Source organism: Phaseolus vulgaris, chromosome 8 (genome assembly GCF_000499845.2).
Source record: "Phaseolus vulgaris cultivar G19833 chromosome 8, P. vulgaris v2.0, whole genome shotgun sequence".
Taxonomy (NCBI): domain Eukaryota; kingdom Viridiplantae; phylum Streptophyta; class Magnoliopsida; order Fabales; family Fabaceae; genus Phaseolus; species Phaseolus vulgaris.
The window spans coordinates 58,783,518-58,804,175 of record NC_023752.2 but is presented as its reverse complement, the minus strand read 5'-3'; the positions used below and the strand labels follow the sequence as shown (position 1 = coordinate 58,804,175).

Genomic DNA, 20,658 nt, shown 5'->3' with positions numbered 1-20,658 from the left:
AAACAATAAAAATGTTTTAAACTAATATAAAAACAATGATGTTAGATTTAGTAAATCTTTAATAAAAAAAATGTCTAATGACATTAATTTTAAGACGTCCTTTAATTTTGATATTCAAAGTTATAATAAAATATAGATCAATTTTTTATTTTACAATTCAAGTTTTATATATTATATTAAAAAAATATTACTTACTCGATAGTCAAATATATCATTTTACAATCTTTTAAATTTCTTGATCTTTTCATATGGACCCACATTTTAATAAAAATTATAATATAAAACAATAGTCCATTTAAAAAAATATAATTTATGCTTCTACTTTTAACATTTTTGTAATATGAAACAATCTTCTTATTAACATATTAGCACTTCACTATAAATGTATATTTCTTTTTAACTATAACAAAACCTCTTTAAATATCTATAAATGTAGGGTTTTTTATTCTATTTCTTGTCCATTGCACTCTTGTAAAATGCATGCTTACCCTTGATGCAATAAGCAACCATAACAAAAAACAAAAAAGAAAGGTTTGAAAAAAATGGCATACAAGGACCATCCACATATGAATGAGTCATTAGTGATTCTTCGGTTTTATGAAGCAACGATACCCTTTTTTTAATCTTTCAACTATTTCTTTATTCAACTCTCTATGTCTTCACTTCTTTATTTTATTAATTTCTTCAAACTATTTATTTAATCCTTAAAATTATTTATTAACTATACAAGTTTTATTTAGTTTATACCTTAAAGCCTCTTACCTAACCAAGTTGGTCCATTTCCACACATAAAAAAAAACAGGTCCACATCCAACAAGGACTCAATCAAAAGTTTTCAGCGTATTCTAATGATAACCAAAAAAGTTTTTTTTATCCAAAAGTCTCAGTTCTTGTTAGTTTTTATATCTCTTAACTGAAGAGATGTATTAAAGATATTTTTGCAAAAGTTTCTTATAAACATTGTTAGAAGAATAAAATAAAAAAAACAAATAAGTTTTTTTATGAGATCAAATTAACATGTATATAAATTAAATAAAAATGCTTATGAAGAAATTTATCATATCTTTTAGTTGTATAGTATTTTTACAAGCATTAATTTTTGTTTTTCCTTTGCATGATTAATTTTCATGTATTGACAATTGAGAGACAATACATTGTGATTTTCTAATGTATTGTTAAATAATTTGAAAATTTTAACAATGTATAAATATTTTGTTTTATCACATACATCATTAAATAAATTATTTAAGTCAAGGTACATATTAACTGATGTCTTGAAAACCTCCTATTAAAAATTAAATTGTATTTATTGACATGAGTGTAAATTTGAGTATGAAATGAGTTATGTTACAAGGGAAATACTTATTAGATATATGCTCAATATCTTCAACGTTATTAGTCATCATTTTGGGGTTTTGGATAATGAATAAACCATATCATGGTTAAAAAATAATGAATAAAGCATATCATGGTTAAAAAATTAATAAAAGAAGATTTTTTTTATTAATGCTCTTTTATATGATTGTTTATATGATTTTTAATAAGAAAAATATCTTTTGAAGACACTATCAACAATAATCTTTAAACTAAACCCATATATATATATATGGGTGATAATAATTTTTTATACTAATTGAATCATTAATTTGTCTTTTGTGTCATATTTCTTGTTGATTTCATGATAAATTTAAGATTTTTAACACTTTTTTTGTGGGGATTTGTGGGGATAGAAGTGATTATATTTTTTGTGAAAATTTTGTAGGAAAATAGAAGCTTGAAGATTAGATGATGAAATCATTTCAGCATCTCTTGGTCTAGCGATCAACACATTTGTCCAATAAAAAAAATGTGTGTTAGCCCAATAAGAGGAACACTTGTCCAACTAAAGACATTAGTCTTACTTACAGAGAAGTACATTCGTCCAACGAATAAAACAAGTAAATATTGTTTAAAAAGATGTCTCTCAATGAGAATGTACCTTTTTGAGTGGTTGAAAAAGAGAAATCAAAAGAAGAAGAAAATTTGTTGTTTTAGGGCAAAAGGAAAAAAAGGAAAAACTAGATTTGAGAAGGAAGGAGGAGATCTAAGGAAACTTCAATCTTGTCATTCTCTTAGCAATTTTCTGAGCTCTCCATGTGTAGGAGTAGTTAATTCGTTGTAATTAATCACATCTTTATGCAGTATTTTTTTTCGCAATAGAAATATATAATGACTCTTATGTTTTGTCTTGGTTTCAAGATTGGACAACTTAGATGTGATTCAAGACATAATTTTATATCTCTTAGTCATTCTTAACATTTATCCTTCATGCAAATTTTATGTAAAAAATTTATATTTTCAAATTAAGATTTAGAGTCTCTCACTAAAAAAATTAGAACTAATAGATTTGTTGTGTGAGTATTAAAGTTATATTAAAGATATTGGTAAGAAGAATTACATTGAATTGAGTTCATAAAATCTAATCCATAAAATCTTTGCTTTAATTAATTAATAATTTAAGTTTAAGTTGATAGTTTTAAATGCTTTAAGATTAGAAAATATCACAACCATTTACATTTACATTTATATATGAACTAATGCTTTTAAATTTTTAATCTAAATTAGTAAGAATTAAGTGGAAATTATCAAAGATATCAATTTGTGGTGTAAATTATCAAAGATATTCAACTTTCGTAGGGACTCCAAATCTACTGCATTAACGTAAGGTTGTCTAACTCCACTCAAATTCACAAAGCTAGCTGCCAAACTTTTTATTTTGAAGAAAGTCAATTAAGCTTTTGAGTAAAAGGTAATTATTACAATACTCATATTTTCTTTATGTATAAGTTTTAAACATTAGCAATAAAAGTTAATTAATTTAAATATTCAAACGCGTATTCACGAATAACAGTTAATAAAAGTTAATTAATTCAAGAAAGTAAAAAAAAAAATGAAAATGGTAACGTCTAGGAGAAAGAAAAGGTGGCAAAAAGCTGTGTATTGTAAGAATACGAGGAAATGAAGATGCAATGAGTTGAATAGTGATTATCACCACAAGAAAAACGAAGTTGTCTCGAGAAAGGAACCAATGGAGGAACAACCTTAATATGAAAAATGATAAGATGGCATAAGAAAAGTGGACGGATATACATATGTTGTTGAAAGGCAAGAGAATGTTTTGGCACGATGTCGGGGTGCCATTTGTTCGTGTTAGGCACGTATGTGTCCTCATTCCCCATTCACGAAGATGATTCATTTTCAACACCTTAGAAAACGACCATCACCATTCATTGCAATGTAAGAAGAAGAACAGGGTCGGGGAAATTCAAATCTTCTTAACCCTTTTTAATTATTTCGTTCTTCGTTTGGTTGAAGGAACTAACGTGGAGATTCTCTCTTCCTCCTTCTCACTCTCATGCACTTATCTGGCTTATAAGTGCAAGAAGAAGCCCTTGCATTGCATTGCATTGGAGACTCTCTCTCTGTTTCTCTCTCTCGATGTCTGTGTGTATGGGAAAGTCAACGGCGTGTTTGTTTGGTGCCTTTGTGATCCTGTGCTGCTGCATAAGCCATGTCACATCTGATGCAGCGGATCACCGTTACAACAAAGGAGATTCCGTTCCCTTTTATGCCAACAAAGTGGGACCCTTTCACAATCCCAGGTCAGATTTTTAATCTGTCATTCTTCTCACTTTCACCATTTCATATTTGTGCTTCAAAGCAATTCAATCACAAAAGATATTGATAATATATATATAGCCTTTTTTGTTGTGTTATGATGGGGTTACCATTTGGAGGATGAGATTTCCTCTGGAATTGGATGCCTGCTTGTTTCATCTCAGAGTGTTGCTCTGATTTATGTGTAATGAAGATTCAATGGCCTATTTATGGTGTGGATTTGGATTTTGGAACCCACTCAAGACTATGATCAGTTAGATCTAGTTGTTTGAGTAGTGAAAGGGATGAATTTTTCACTGAATTTGACTTGAAAAGTGTGCTATTAGATATGAATACTTTCAATTTCACTGTAGGAAACTCAAAATAAAAAGGGATATTATCTTCCTTTGTTTCAATGTGAAATTCAGACATTGTAGGTTGCGTTGAATGAAATTTAGAATGAATTCAAGCGATCAGGCTGGAAGAGTTGACCTTTAAATTGTTTTAATGTAATTACCTTCAGAATCAAGTAATGTTCTATATGTATCGCTGTGGATTTTTACCTCAACAATACCATTTCCTTTTATTCGAACTTCATTATTCTATATCGAAGAAAGAAAGAACAATATTTTCTTTTACTTAAAGACCACTGAATCCGTTAATCTTAATGCTTGTATATAAGAATGAATATTGGAATAGTCTAATGCATGTACTAATTTCTAAAACTTAGTTATCATATTCATAAATTCCATCCTCAAAATGAGATCACTTTGTTAATCATTTGCGCTTTCGTCTTTTTTCCTCCTTTCCACAGTGAGACATACAAATATTTTGATCTTCCCTTTTGCTCACCAGGTTAGTTTGCAAGTACCCTTCTCTTTTCCTACTAATGTCTTTGGTTTCTCATATTCCATACAACTCCAAAACTTGTTGGCTGCCAGCTAATGTGGAAGAAAAGAAGGAAGATCTTGGTGAAGTTTTGAACGGGGATCGATTAGTTGTTGCTCCTTACAAACTGAACTTCCAAATTGACAAAGAACCTGAAAGTATCTGCAAAAAGAGGCTTACAAAAAAAGAGGTTGCTCAATTCAGACATGCTGTCTTGAAGGATTATTTTTACCAAATGTACTATGATGACTTGCCCATTTGGGGTTTCCTTGGAAAATTTGACAGTGAAGACAAGGATGATCCAACTGGGGCCACAGTCCATCTTTTCACGCATGTCCATTTTGAGATTCTGTACAATAATGATCGCATCATTGATGTTTTCATTCGAAACGATCCACGTGCAGTTGTGGACCTGACACAAAATAGGGAAGTAGAAGTGGATTTCATATATTCTGCCAAATGGATTGAAACAGACACTCCATTTGAGAAGAGGCTAGAGAAATACTCACAAACATCCTCACTGTCACATAACTTGGAAATCCATTGGTTTTCTGTCATCAACTCATGTGTGACTGTTCTACTATTGACTGGATTCCTGGCCATAATTCTCATGCGTGTGCTCAAGAATGATTTTATTAAGTAAGAATCATTCTCATTTATTCTTCTCAGCAGTGTGTTCATTCATGGATTTAAACCTCTTAATTCGAGGAACTTTTCGTATCAACCATTTCAAATCTTGACAGGTTTACTCCTGATGAGGAAGCAGTCGATGACCAGGAGGAAAGTGGATGGAAGTATATCCATGGTGATGTGTTCAGGTACCCAAGATTCAAGTCTTTGTTTGCAGCAGCACTTGGAACAGGAACCCAGCTATTTACACTGTGAGTTACCAGCTTAGGTACTTATCTTTTAAAGGTGTTGACCTTGTATTGTTCAGCTCTTTCCTGACAATGGTATTTCATCCTTCTTTCAGTGCAATATTCATCTTTATGCTTGCTCTAGTTGGTGTTTTCTATCCATACAATAGGGGATCTCTGTTTACTGCATTGGTGATCATATATGCATTAACTTCCGGCATTGCGGGCTACTATGCAACTTCTTTTTATTATATGGTTGAAGGCAAAAACTGGGTACGTTACATTATACCCCATAGGCATTACTTTGTATCTGAGTAGCAAGTGAATTTGATTGAAATTATTGATATAACTCCTTTTATATATCGGCATATTCTGTAGTTTGTCTTCAAAAACCCACACGGATCAAACAGATTCTTGGTTACAAATCTGAACTGTGTTGTCTGATTTTATTTAGTAGTATATTCTGATTAGGCAGAAATATTATTAAAGCATAGTGTTTAATTGATGTGCCATAATTACTTCTGGATGTGCCATAATTGCTTTAAACAAGTGAAAGTACACTGCAATTGAATGAAGTACATTTCTGAGGTTTTGATTTGGTTTTGACAGGTGAAAATTTTGGTGTTGACTGGAAGCTTGTTCTCTGGACCTTTGTTTTTTACATTCTGCTTTCTTAATACTGTTGCACTTGCCTATAACACCACTGCAGCGCTTCCATTTGGAACAATTGTGGTTATTTTCCTCATATGGACTCTTGTAACCTCACCTTTACTAGTACTGGGAGGGATTGCTGGCAAGAATAGCCAATCAGGGTTTCAAGCTCCATGCCGTACCAATAAGTATCCTAGGGAGATTCCCCAGCTACCTTGGTACCGTACAACTCTTTCTCAAATGGCTATGGCAGGTTTTTTGCCGTTCAGTGCCATTTACATTGAACTCTACTACATATTTGCTAGTGTGTGGGGACACCAAATTTACACCATATACAGCATTTTGTTTATTGTTTTCATCATCCTATTGATTGTCACTGCTTTTGTCACTGTGGCATTGACATACTTTCAGCTTGCTACTGAGGACCATGAATGGTGGTGGAGGTATGTAGACTGTTACATTAGAGTTTTCTCACTCTCTTCCTTGCTTATCAGTTAGAATTTAGGTTACCCTTTTATGTAATTCATGTTCCTCCATTCTCATAACTATTTCGTTGTTGGCTTGATTAGGTCTTTCCTTTGTGGTGGATCAACTGGCTTGTTCATATATGGGTACTGCTTGTATTACTATTATGCAAGATCAGATATGTCTGGCTTCATGCAAACCTCTTTCTTTTTTGGCTACATGGCTTGTATTTGCTATGGCTTCTTTCTCATGCTTGGAACTGTGGGTTTCCGTGCTGCCTTGATCTTTGTCCGTCACATATATCATTCTATCAAATGTGAATAACAGCTTATTGGAACCAACCAGACGCTTTCTGATACCTTCGATACAGGAACTTTTCCCCTAATGTCTTTAGTTGTTGTAGCAAATGATTTGTCAAAATATAGTGGGGAAAGATTTTAAGAGCCTGAAGTGCTTTACGCAAGTGCCACAACCCAAATTTCTACCCGTGCTTCATATAATCTCAGAACATGTGCAACAGTAGTGTAACTCACAAAATTCTCTCTTTGAAATATAGAAGTTTTGAAATATAGACTTCTACCGGTGCTTCTTATATTCTAACATAACATGTATGACAGTCGTGTAACGCAAAATTCTCTTAGAATTATGGAAGCTTTTTTAATTAGATTCATGTGTGATTAGCTTATGATAAGAGCATCATATTATTTGCATCCAAGATTCCTAATTCATGAAACGATTCTTTTCGGATTCGATGCTACTTGCCGACGTATGCAATATCAAAATAATACCCCTTTACCTCTGAAGTTGGGCTTCAATTTTTTTGCAATAACCACTATTTGCGGTTTTCTTATACTTTAGATATAGGATATGGTGAATATCTAAGGACCGCAAAAATGTTGCAAAGTAAAAAAAGTAAGGATATGACACCTAATGTCAATAAATCAAAGTAAAATCGCTGAATTATAATGGTAATAAATGTTTAAAAAAGGTAATAACGTATTTGGAAACCTTGACACATTCCAAAACTTTCGCCAAAATATGATTGAAGTTTTTTCCACGTTATATAAAAGGAGTTTCAAAATACTGTGTTCGTGGATTATTGATCAGTACGGAAACGCCATAAATAAATTTTAAACTATCACAACGTAAATACGGTACTACATAGAATTATCTTTAGTCTAAAACATGCGATTACAAAGCATGAAATTCGATGCACCAGGGATAAATTTTAGTATACATCATCTATAAACGCTGATATAGATAGCATTCACCATCAATCTAAACATCTGCCAACCAAGAGACAACAGCAAAAGGACTAAACCCAATATTTTTTCAGTGAAAAGTCATCCAACATCTGGCACGAGCATTCCGTGATCACTTTCAATACTTCCAAGTAGACCCGCCAAGTCTAATAACCTCTTCCCCTCCACTATCCTTTCTAGGAATTTTTTCCATGTTGATATCTCTTTTATTATCCCCTAAATCACCATACATATCTTTAAGCTTAGCTAGATTACTGGATGCAGAAGTTCTTTTACTCCCATCTCCCGGTGGACTAGAACACGATTCATACCGAGCAGTGCCAGCTTGCAGGCTCTGACTTCTACTCCTGCTCCTACTTCTACTCCGACTCCTACGATAGTGCCTACTACCATTGTCATAATCCCGGCTGCTCTCTCTTTCTGTGGGCTTAGATCTCCTATCATAATCATAACTCCTCTCTCTATCTCTTTCCCGATCCTTATCCCTTCGGATTCTGTCCCTCTCTTGATCTCTGTCTGAGTCACGCTCCCTGTATCTTTCCCGGTCTCGATCACGCTCCCGCTCCCTGTTTCTATCTCTATCACGGTATCTGTCCCTCTCCCTGTCCCGTTCCCTATCGTGATCCCGCTCCCTGTCTCTGGACCGTGAACGCTCTCGTTCCCTATCCCTATCAGGATATTCCCGGCTTTGGCTGCGGCGACTTGGAGATCTTCTTATGTCATCACTACCATTTCTTTCATGAGAAGGTAATGTTCGGCGAATAGGTGAAGAATCCCTTGTGGAGGCACGATGTGGAGCCCGCTGACCAAAAGAGACAGAAAGAGCAGCCTTAACGGAGGGTGGTCTGCGGGCAGTATCATCAGAACCATGACGGGTAGATTCCCCAGTTGAACCAGAATGTGTAGTGGGGAGCTTCATCTTTTCAAGATGAGACACAACCTGCCGCAATACAGGAACAGGGATGCGAGGAAACAGTGTGTCGAAGTAATACTGCAACAGCAGAACAGATTCATCAATCCTTTAAAGTGCACAGCAGAACAGATTCATCAATCCTTTAAAGAGCAGTTAAATAATACGGAATTAAAGGGGTGAAATAAACTTGGGAACTACAGCAATCAATTCTGTCAACCAGGGCACATTATGTACCAAGCACAACACAACATTCCCAAAGTCATAAAACATCCAACACACAACAAATATGCCAACAATGAAGAGGTGGTAACCACATAACACAGAAACATCAAATATTGATATAAATACTAAAAAATCATGAGAATAGAAAGAACAAGATTAAACTTTTGTGACTCTAGAATCCTTCCATGCAATAAAAACATAATTAGTTGTTTCCGTTCTTGCACTTGTTCCTTCTTAATTTGAACCAAAAATATAATTAATTTGAATGTTGAATGATTCAAATACATTAAATTTACATTAGAATTACTCATACAAACTGAGATCAATAATTTAATATACATTCCTAGCAGAAATATCAAAATGCAAATGAAAATATGAACTGAAACAAACTTACAATCCAACAAGCCAGGCATTACATAGAAATTTGGATACATTTACACCTCAAAACAAGAAACACATAAACTAGAGTACAAGGAAAACTTAATGACATTTGTCACTGAACCTCCCACATTTCAGAATGGACTCCGTATATTATACAGAATGGCAGTTAAAACATGTCTACATTATAATATGGCCACCCCTGCCATCAAGTATGAAGTATTAGGCTTTTCAAAGATTGAAGACACAAATTGACAAACAGAAAGAAATTATTTATCAATTCAGCCTACAATTTTCTCTAAGACCTCAAATTAAGCTTCAAAGAGGATAATCCTAAATGACTTGAAAAAAAAGGCAGACAAGGATAAATATAGCTCTGTAAGACTTGAAAGTTAAAACAGATTCCAACTCCAGAAGTACAAACCCAAATACAGGTGGTGTAAAATGTGAGACCTGGATCTCCTATACTATGTCAAACAACTCGGTAAATAAAATTTGAAGGTGAAACAAATGCAGATTAACAATGCAAAAGACAGACATCAGCTCAATCTCAGAAAGATAAGGAAATAAGAGAAGAAATGTGAAATGAGAAAAACCTCATTATAGTCCCTGAAAGATACATGTCATTAGTTATCTCTCTTTTAGATTAATTTATCAATTTGATTATGTCCATCCAAATAATGAAGGGTGAATGATCAAACTAGTGTAGAGTAAATTGACAACAGGCATGTATTTCAGGCAGAGATTCTACTCTAAGGCAACCACATGAAGTATTCTTTTTTACTAAAAGCCTCAGACTACAGTGACTTTAGAGATGAGAAATCAACCATAATGAGCATGCGATTTAAAAAAAAAGAAGATTCTTTCGGACTAAATCTTATTAGAATTACTGGTAGGTATATAAGTTTTATGCCCAAAGATACCGAAAGCACCTCATACTGTTACTCCAAATTATGGGATGGTGAGAGACATATCTGCATTTGCAATCTTGTGATGCATCGGATTCTGGTAGGAAAGCTCTGAAGAGAGAAATCTCAGTTTGACTAGTCTTTACTCGAGTCAAATGATTTTCTTCCCTCGCAATTGTGTGTCGTACATTAATAATCTCAAAATAGAAAAGGTCAGGGTAAAATTTGCTAATTATTATGTAAATGCATTTCATTGTCTACACACAAAATGGAAGCACGAGCTCAAAGATGATAAACCAGGAAGTATGCTCTTTATGTAAAATATAGCCTGATAGGGATTTAAAGATAACAAACCTGTCCAAGTAGCAAATCACGGATGTAGACACCCATTGTAGTCATTCGACCATTAGATCCAGGAGAAAATTCCTGAAACACAGCATCATAATCCACATATTACTTAAGGGAGCACTTTAAATGATATTCAAAGATCAAATATAATTCAAGCCAACAGAAACTCAAACAAGTAAATATCTTCCAAAGCAAAGAAACATATGGACACAAAATATATTAACCAAAGACAGATTTGTTCATTAAAAGCAGTGGTATAACCAAATATATTAAAACAAAAAAGAAAACTTGGCCCATAAAACATTGATGACAAAACATTCAATTAGAATGGCTCCATGTATAGCAATGGTATTTTAGATAAATGGAAAATGGAATAAAATACAAAATATATCCAGGATTCAGAACTTTGAACAAATCCAATTTGAGTTATGAAGAAACTATCAAAATAGAGTAAAATCATAGACATGTCATCATACCTCGTCATCTTTTATATATGGCTCAAACCAACTCCACAGTGTCTTCGGGTCTCCACAATATCTCAGATAGAGAAACCCAACCTATAAACAATAAAAGAAGTAAATACAGAAACATAAGATTAACATATGAGAATAACCACCAAAGAGAACATTGCATACAGAACAGTCTCAACTTGGATGCTAGGCAGAATCATACCATCCTTCATCTCATTAAACAAAACTTAATATCAATATAAAAAAGTACAAGATTATTCCTTACATCATAACAAATTGAAGTAAAAAGGATGAAATGAATTGAATTATTAAAGCTAACCCAGTTCAGAAAGCATCCTACCTAATAGGGTATGGGGAGGGTAATGTATGCAACCTTACTGTGCAAATGGAGATATTGTTTCAAAGATTTGAACATATGATCTCTGGATCATAAGGCAAAAACACTTACAGATGTGGTAAAGTCCACTCTCATGGACTCAAATTATTACAAGAATGAAATCATTTGCTCTTTCAAGGAAATTCTTTTTAAGGGCAACTGAAAAGTGGGGATATTGATAATGTCTTAAGCATTATGTAATGTGGTTTCCAAAACAAAATAAGTAAATTGAAAATTGTCCACAAACCAAAAGCACTTAAAATATCAAAGACAAACACAATTAGAGACACAGAGCTAAATATAATTGGAGGACCCAAGCACAAAACAGAGCAAAAAAAAAAGAGAATGCAGTAGATAAGCATCACCCCCTACCAGAAGCAGGAGCATACTGAAACAGGAGGAAATATAGTAGTCAAAGTGTCAAACCACCAACAAACAACCCCCAGATCAACCTAAACCACCCAACAAACAACCTCCAGATCAACCTAAACCACCATTGACCCTCGACCATCCCCGCACAAACCACAACTTATAGCAGCGAAAAATCAGTGCTCAAAAAACAGTGAATAAGTTTGGAGGGAAGGGTCAAATGAATGAGTAAAGCGGTTATAATAAGGGTTGGGGCCCTAATTCAATCAATCAAAGCAAAACCAGCCCACCTCACCAAATCATTTTTTTGGTTGACAGAAACAGAATCATAGCAGCAAGCATAAACTGTAAACACATACAGTCCTCAACCTAACTTGCTATTTTGGCTACCTTACATTTGTTAATTCAACAGAAACCCACCAACACACAGTCCAAGCTCAGTTATGATATATAATTCTACAATTATTCAAGATAAATTATGCTACAAATAAGTGATTCCAACATAATTAAATAGTCTCATGTGAATGCATCTTCTCTAGCCGTACAATATGACCAACTATTCAAGGCAAAACCATAAATTCCCCCACTTAATAAAAATTGATTAAAAACGGTCAGAAAGTCATCCATCCCCAAACCAACAAAACGTTCAAGCACAAACACATATCATGACCAACACAAAAAATTTACACCACTTAAAACAAATCAGTAAAGTCCCATATACATGGTCAGTCACATCCACGTACCGCTCTTATGTAAGGAGAATCGGGGTGTTTCAACAGCCCGTGCATTTGCTTGACAGTGAGCTTCATCGTAAAAAATTTGTAAAGAAGACAGAAAGCAGTTGAAGGACCGCGACAATTGCCAGTCATCCACGGCTCCACATGATCAACTTGATTATAGATCTCATCAATAACTTCATGATACGTTTTTAATCGATAGAGCTCCTTAAAGTAATCAGATGACAGAATATTCATGCACAGCACTTTTTCTAGCAAGGAGTCAATTGGTTTGCCACAAGTCTGTATCTCCATGATACCACAAAACAAATTATTGCTCCCACAGTTATAATCTTGAAATGTCAAACACTATATGAAGTCACAATCCCATTAAGTCACAATCCAATTCCTACAGCAAAAGACAAAACAAGTGTAAATATACAATAATTATAATTAAAAGTAGGAAATAACAAGCAAGAAGCTTATAATTTCAACTAAAGCACAAAGACAACAAATTAAAATAGAAAAAAAAAAGTATCTAGGTTTAAATTTCAAAGAAAAAATTTAGTTGCCACGCAAAAAACTTAAAACAAATTAACAAGCACTGGAGGATTTTTTTCAGCTGAAATTTCAAAGATTATATTAACATAGATCCGCTCAGGGAGGATGAAATTGGTGCTTGCGTGAGCAAGTTACTGGGATAAAATGAATAAACGAAATCGGTGGATGAACAGAAGCGCGTGAAGAAGGAAATAAAGGAAACTGTAATCAAGATTAGGGATTTGGAACGAGAAGAGAGAGGAAATGAATGAAAGAAAGTTAGAGAGTTGAAGAAATTGGTACCAAATGGTGAGAGGGTGGGGAGAAAAACGAAGGTTGGAGAGCGGAGACGAACCCTAGCTTGTGAGGCTCTATTGATTCTTTTCGATTGGAAAAATTTGGGAACGTTGCTTCTAACCGGGATACATATACCTCAGACCCTCCTTTTTGTAAAAAAAAAAGAACCAACTGGACCCGCTGAAAAAGGGAAAAAAAAGATATTAACAATTTTTTATTTTATTTGGTTCAATTTTTATTTAGATAAAATTGGTTTCAAAATAATAAATAATTATATATGCAATAATTGAAGTTATAAATCTACGAGGATTATTGAATATTTTATCTTAATCATTTTATCTAACTTCAATAAGATTCCTTTTTCAAAAGAAATACTTATGTTTTCTGTCAAATAAGAAATAATTTTCATCCGGGGTATTTAAAAAGTAAATTTAAAAGGTTGGTTTTTCTAATTATACCTATACTAAGTTTTGAAATGTAAATATAATTATGTTTTGTAGGTTTATGTCTAATGAAAAAGATTTTAAAAAAATCAGAGGTTATATTTATATGTTTATTCATTTGAATGATAGGAGTATAATATACTATTTAGTTAATAAAATAAAATTATAATAATGTAAATCAAATATAAATTAATCACATAAAATATATTTTTTCACTTTCATTTAATATACTATTATATGTTTATTATTTTACAAATTTTATATATATGTAGGAAATGTATATGTTTCAAGATGTATTATTCCTCAACTTTGATGTAGGAAAGATATTTCAACATAAAGATTTGATCCATATAAAAGGACATGAGCACCACCATGAATAGGAGAAAATAATTTTGAATATATTTTCATTCCCATGTCCAAGTCTTTGTTTGTATCACCATGACCATTTCTATTCTATCAAGATTGATAAACATAACATTATTTCTATGAATTCATATTGTCCACATTTCATATTGTCCACATTGTAACAATCCTCACAACTTTTCAGATTTGATTGTCTTTTCTATTAAGCCTTGCAAGCTCAAAGTTTAAAAAATGTTGTTTAACACTTTTATGATGCCCTATCATTATCCTTATTCAAGAATCAAACAAGTTTTAGATTTGGTTTGTCACCTTATAAGTGAAGAATACATGATTGATAAATTTCTCAAAATTGTCACACATGACACATGTAGATCTACCAACTTGGATACCTTTCCATATTAAGTTATCATGTGTAGCAATCTTATTTTATAACACCCTCCAAATAAAGAATAAAGTTGATGGCAATGCTTTAGTATTCAACAATTTATCGTATAAGTGATCATCCTCCCTTATTAGATCACTCTACATTATCATGTATGCAAATTTATAGTATAACTTTTTGTTCCACCTCCTTTCCATACCCTTTCATATAGTTTTTCCCTTTGTATATTTGACTCATTAATTAGTTGTAACATTTCCTCTATCGTTGGTTTTTTTCATTCAAACAATTCCCTCCTCCAACTAAATCTCGAAGGCACTCGTTATCCAATCATTCTCCGATCTCCCCTATCCAAAGTCCTTTTTTTTTTAATTAGCATACATTCTTTGGTATTTCTCCCTTAAATATTTATTTTCTAACCATATGTCATCCCAAAATAAGATCATATCCACAACCTTGATTTTCCATATTATATCATGCCTAAACTATTTTCCCTTTCTCTATATTCACATATTTTCTTAAGATTTCTCCACCACAAGGACTCATAACACCACTCCTTAATCTCATTTAGTGATTATCATGTTGCATATTTTGACTTTAGAATATCCACCCACACACTCCTATCTTCCTTTCCTAGTCTCTAATTCCACTTATCTATGAGGACTTTATTGAAATATATTAGATCTTTTATCCCTAAACTACATTCTAGTTCAGGTTAGCATATCCTTTTTCATTTTATCCACGCAATCTTTCTTCCATCTTTACCCCGACCCTAAGGCTATGTTTGTATCTATGCAGAGAAAAGCGTTGAAACACTATTCACAATGAAAAGAGCTAAAAGTCTTCTAATAACAACAAAAAAACACACAAATCCAAAAGAAATTTTCATGCAAAACTTTCTTCGCAACTTTGCGAAGAAAGTGATATATATATATATATATATATATATAATTAATTAATTCTAATTTAATTTTTTATCCTTTTTATTTTAAACTTAAATTATTATTATTTATTTAAAATATAACTATAATTTAAATATAAAAATATAAACATTATAAAAAAATAATTATTATAAAAAAAATAATTAATCATATTATATATAATAAGTTATAAATATAAATAATAGTAAAAATATTTTTTTTAATAATTAACAAATAAATTTATATAATAATTATATTAATTAAAAAAAAGTAAAGATAAAAAATATAATGTTATTTAATATAAAAATATTTTTTTTATCAAATATTTATAATTATAAATATTTAAACAATATTTTAATTAAAAATAATTATAATTTATAAATAAATAAATCAAATTAATTTTTGAATAATTTTTAAATGTAAGGGCAAATATGTAAAGTTACATTTTTATCAATTAAAAAAAATACAATTTCAATAACACCCATCACATCACTCACAAACTTTCATCACACTTTCCACTCTATTTACCTTAATCAAAACACCATAACTTTCTTTACACTTTATCTTCAAATCATCTCAAATCCACTTCCTCGTTTTCACTCTCTAATCCAAACAAAGCTTAAAGAAAATCTCTTTGAAATTTCACAATTTATTTTCATATAACGAGTGATATTTTTATAACGAGTGATATTTTAAACAAAGACAAAAAGTATAATGAAAAAACTCCCTTTAATTATATTTATTCATTAATATATAATAATGCAGATAATACAATAGTTTTTAATATTTAATTATATTATTTAAATCATAATAATTTTTAATTGACTATATTTGAAGGTATTAAATATTTTTTACATTACTAATAAGCTCAAATAAGTTTTTTTACCCCTAAAATTGGTTAGTAAAAAATTAGTATTTTCAAAACAATTTCATTGAATTTAATATCTAATATTTAATAAATAAGTAAATTTATTAATTATTTTTTTATATTTTAAATTAAAGATGTTTACATTTGATTTTTTTAACAATATGATACACTAAAAAATCACTTTTAGAGACCACCAAATTTGATCGCTAAAAACACTACAATCGACCACTAACCATATTCGCAATAGAAATAATCGCCAAATAAAAACGGTAGTGAAAACCTTAGTCACGAAACATTTAGCGACCGAATTATAAATTGGTTGCAATTTCGCAACCGAAATTGTGGTCACTATTTCGCAACCGAAATTGCGGTTGCTACTTCGTCACCAAAAAATTTGGTCACAATAATTTAAGGAACCAAATTAGCGACCAATTTTTGAAGAAAATCCAGTGGCTAAATCGATCGCTGAAGTAAAAGATGATAACGACCAACCTTTTTGGTCGCTAATGGGTTGAAACAATTAATTAAAAAAAACTATGACAGCTAAATTGGAGACTTATAGCGACGAAATCCTATTTGGATCGCTAAACAACAACTTTGTAGATTTAGCCACAAAATCAATTTCACTGGCTATTTTATACCTATTTAAAATTATAATTTGATCTGTTTATAAAAAAAATTCAAATCTGCTTAAAAAATACTCAAAATTCAATCAAGCTAAATAGGGATGAACTCCAATACATAATTAAGAAATAGTTGTATACAAATTAAAAGTAAACCATATTAGACAATGAAAATTATTGTAAACAAGTTAAAAGAGTACAATTTATTATATAGTTCAATATACAACTAATCTTATTATGCACCATCATCTCTAATGTGGTATCCTTTGTGATGTCCACGGGTAGTAGGAAGTGAATGGCCTAATATGAGATAATTCATTTGAATGTGTTGTATGATGAGTTGCATCTGCTCATTTTGTTTGTGCATCTACTCATTTTGTTTACAAAATTGGTTTTTGTATGTAGTATTTTTTTTATTCAATGAAAAAAAATAAGAAAACAATCTACTATAGAAACTATCATTTGAAAGAATATAACCCATATAAGAGAGTGAAGTAGAATCAAAACTATGCCCAACTATTAGAAAATGTCATGCAAGTTAGAGAATCAAATCTAACCTTTAGTATGCTACAAAACTGAATGTTTGACTTTGACGGTTTGTGCTAACAGATATTAAGAATACTAAAGAATGAAATAAAGGAAGTGAGAATTCATTAACACTCTTACCTTGCACTTAATGGCCATCACCTACTCCACCACCACTTCCACCTCCAAACCCTCCTCCTCCACCTAGACCACCTCCAGCCCCATAACCACCACCAAACTCACCTTTTCTGCTCGCACCGCCTCGTACTCCTACACTGCCACTTGCTCCTCCTCCAAGGCTTCCACCAGCACCACGACCAAGTCCATCACCACCATCCGCTCCCCTCCAATGCCATCACCACCTTCTAAACTACCATCACCACTTGCTCCTCCTCTAGTCCCGTCACCTCCTCCTCCTCCTCCTCCTCTAATGACTATGTGTATTGTTTTTTTTTTAACAATACACACCAACACAACAACCAAATATAGGTTAGGATTTATGAGAACTTACCAACTCCAATAAGTTAAAAGCTAACAATGACTCATGAAGCTTGAAATAGGGCAAGAGAGAAGATTGGAGAAATGAGAACTCGAAAAGCCATAATAAACAAAAGAGAAAAGGAAAAAATAATGATTTTTTTTAAATTTTAATTATATTATTCAATTATAATTATATGATAAGTTTCGATAAAAAGATAAATATTAGAAATCTCACATCGACTAAAAATAAAACTAATTTATAATATAAGTAGATGTAAACCTTATTTTACTAGCCGGTTTGGTATTGTTGAATTACAATTAAAATTTAATTATTAAGATCTTTCTTTAGTTCATTTTGCTAGGTAAAATTAGAGGTAATTTATTAATTATCTATAGATAAACATATTACATAATAAAATATTTAAATATCATCTAATTTACAATGATGATTTTATTTGTGATACATTATGCTGATAAAAAAAAAACTTGTGATACATTATCTAATAATGTATCATGATTATTTGTGATGTCACTATCAAAGAAAGGATAATACAAAGGGATTCACTTTACTAGTTGTTTTACATCCATTTATCTCTTATTTTTCTATCAAGTCAATCGAACCACAAAATATTTGAAACACGTTCTCTGATTTTCTCACATTTTTATATCCTACTAAACAACTAAACATTCAATTTATTTCTTATTTATATTTCTCTTTTCTCGATTTATTATCTTGTCTTTCCTTTAACCTTTATTGTTTTTATCTTCGAAACCAAAACAAACTTAACTATCTATCCTTATATGATTTTCAGGCACTCTATTCAAACTTTGTAGAAATTGTTCTACCCTCTCCTTTAACACTTTAGCTAAGAAATATTTGACTATTAAATACTCTATGAGTTGTATTTTTTTTTTAAGAAATGATACAAATTATGAAAAGACCACTCTATAAAAACTAGTTAAAACAATTATCTAGAAAAATAGGCAAAAAGAACACTATTTTTTTAAACATACTTGACATCGAAAAATAGTCGTTAAGAAAACTATATATAAAGCTTTCTCTTTCATTTTATTTATTTTTTCAACCAAAAGTATTTTTAAAGTATACACAATCAAATATTATTTTTAAAACACACAATTAAGCCATTTTCTTTTATCTTCTTAGGTTATTCATTGTAGAAGGATGAATACATGTGTTTTCACAAATAAAAAAGTATTTATTTTAAAACAGAACTCCAAGTTGGATATATACGGAAAGGAAAATACATAAAGGAGTAAATGCATGATGTAGAGACGAATATGCTCCCATGTATATCCAGAATGTTCTAGACACGGCGTGATCTTTCTCTCTTTCGAAATCCTTAGAAAAACTGATGAACTTTCTCGTCACTGTGAGTGATCACTGAATATTTGGGGAAGAAACTAAATTGTGATAAGAGGAAACAGAAGCAAGAGATTCTCAACATGTTCGGAGTAGTTTTCCCGAACCGGAGCTTCCCCATGGACATTTCAACCTTCGCACAAATCGACACCTTCCACTGGGTCCTCGATATGAACACTTTCGTAGGTAACATAAACCCTAAACTCAAAACCCCACATTCATTTCTTACACCGCCGCACATTAGCTTTCAATTTCACTAACCCTCTAACGTGCGCAGGCGAGGCGTACGACCAGGTTCGCGACCTCTGCATCTTCCTCCTGAACGGCTTCACGCTCCCGCCGGATAAGGCGCTCGCCGTCTACATCCAGTCGCCGGGATCGCCCTTCGTCTTCTGCGGCGCTGTCACGGTGGCGCGTCCATCCGCCGTACTCACCCTGTCGTGGCCGGAGCCCGGCGCCCCCGGCCCGCTGCAGCTGACGGCTGACTCGCAGACGCTGTCGGCGAAGATCGGCGTGTCGGTGGAGGATCTGGCGTCGTTGCCGTCGCTGGACGTGGGGGCGGAGACACGAATCGAAAGGTTGGCGATGAAGGTTGGAGAGAATCTTTTCAATTTCATGCAATCGTTTTGCGGTGTGGATGGGTCCAAGTTGGTTGTTCCCATGGATATCTTGAACCGGTGGTTCAAGAAGTTTCAAGAACGGGCCAAGCGTGACCCTGAATACTTGAAGGGTTTCGCTTTGTAAGTCTAGCCTGTGTTTTTTTTTTTGTTAATTGTTTAGAATTGCAATGACAGGGAATATAAATGGAATATTTGTCTTGTACTGATTCTAGCTTACATCTTTTTTCTTCTTCTTAGAACTTGTGCTTCACTTCATGATTTTGTGTTATGTACCGAGAGTTTAGGACTTGGAAGATTGATCCGAATTTGAAATCTGTCTTTGTTATACTGAAACATAGAATGCAGGTAATGTGAGGATTAATTATTAATATGTGTTAATGCTTGTTAAACCTTTTTGTGGTTTTTTCTTGATCCGTGTTTGATAGTAGTACATATACACAGGTGCAAGGTTAAGTTAAAATGCTCAGGCGACATTGTTATAGTTGGAGTAGGATTCCTCATGATGTGTTGCTAGTTCTTGTCTACTATGTTTAGTTTCATGTTTCAGATGTGATTTTTTGAAGTTAATAATGGTTATAAATTATAATTTTTGCTCTCACTTTATTCTTTACGTGATAGCAAACATGTTATATACTGTTTTTTTTTTCTGATCGCTCATGGATTGACTGGTGAAAGCAAGAACATGGTGAAAGCAACTCAGGTTTGGCAGAATGAAGAGGCTGTTGCATGGTTGGTTAGAAGCTGCAGCATTTTTTTTATT

The 20,658-nt window shown here is 32.5% G+C and overlaps 3 protein-coding genes across 4 annotated transcripts; 2 read left to right on the top strand and 1 right to left on the bottom strand.

Moving 5' to 3' along the window:
- Positions 1-2,983: 2,983 nt before the first annotated feature.
- On the top strand, positions 2,984-7,161 carry LOC137824480 (transmembrane 9 superfamily member 2-like). Its single transcript, XM_068630133.1, has 7 exons — positions 2,984-3,641; positions 4,451-4,491; positions 4,578-5,163; positions 5,268-5,405; positions 5,498-5,654; positions 5,991-6,475; positions 6,602-7,161. Exons 1-7 carry the CDS (start codon positions 3,478-3,480, stop codon positions 6,819-6,821), a joined length of 1,791 nt encoding a protein of 596 aa, XP_068486234.1. The 5' UTR covers positions 2,984-3,477; the 3' UTR covers positions 6,822-7,161.
- Positions 7,162-7,633: 472 nt separating this feature from the next.
- On the bottom strand, positions 7,634-13,470 carry LOC137824481 (pre-mRNA splicing factor SR-like 1). Of its 2 annotated transcripts, XR_011083260.1 has the most exons (6): positions 13,303-13,465; positions 12,487-12,868; positions 11,005-11,085; positions 10,535-10,606; positions 10,205-10,343; positions 7,634-8,750 (listed from the first exon to the last, which is right to left on the bottom strand). XR_011083260.1 is itself a non-coding variant. In XM_068630134.1 (5 exons), exons 2-5 carry the CDS (start codon positions 12,772-12,774, stop codon positions 7,878-7,880), a joined length of 1,314 nt encoding a protein of 437 aa, XP_068486235.1. In that variant the 5' UTR covers positions 12,775-12,868; positions 13,303-13,470; the 3' UTR covers positions 7,634-7,877. The 2 variants fall into 2 exon arrangements, 1 of the variants encoding a protein (XP_068486235.1); XM_068630134.1 differs by lacking the exon at positions 10,205-10,343 and having other exon boundaries at positions 13,303-13,470.
- Positions 13,471-19,192: 5,722 nt separating this feature from the next.
- Positions 19,193-20,104, top strand: LOC137826132 (protein OPI10 homolog). The gene is made up of 2 exons (XM_068631991.1): positions 19,193-19,464; positions 19,556-20,104. Exons 1-2 carry the CDS (start codon positions 19,362-19,364, stop codon positions 20,020-20,022), a joined length of 570 nt encoding a protein of 189 aa, XP_068488092.1. The 5' UTR covers positions 19,193-19,361; the 3' UTR covers positions 20,023-20,104.
- The last annotated feature ends 554 nt before the right edge of the window (positions 20,105-20,658 follow it).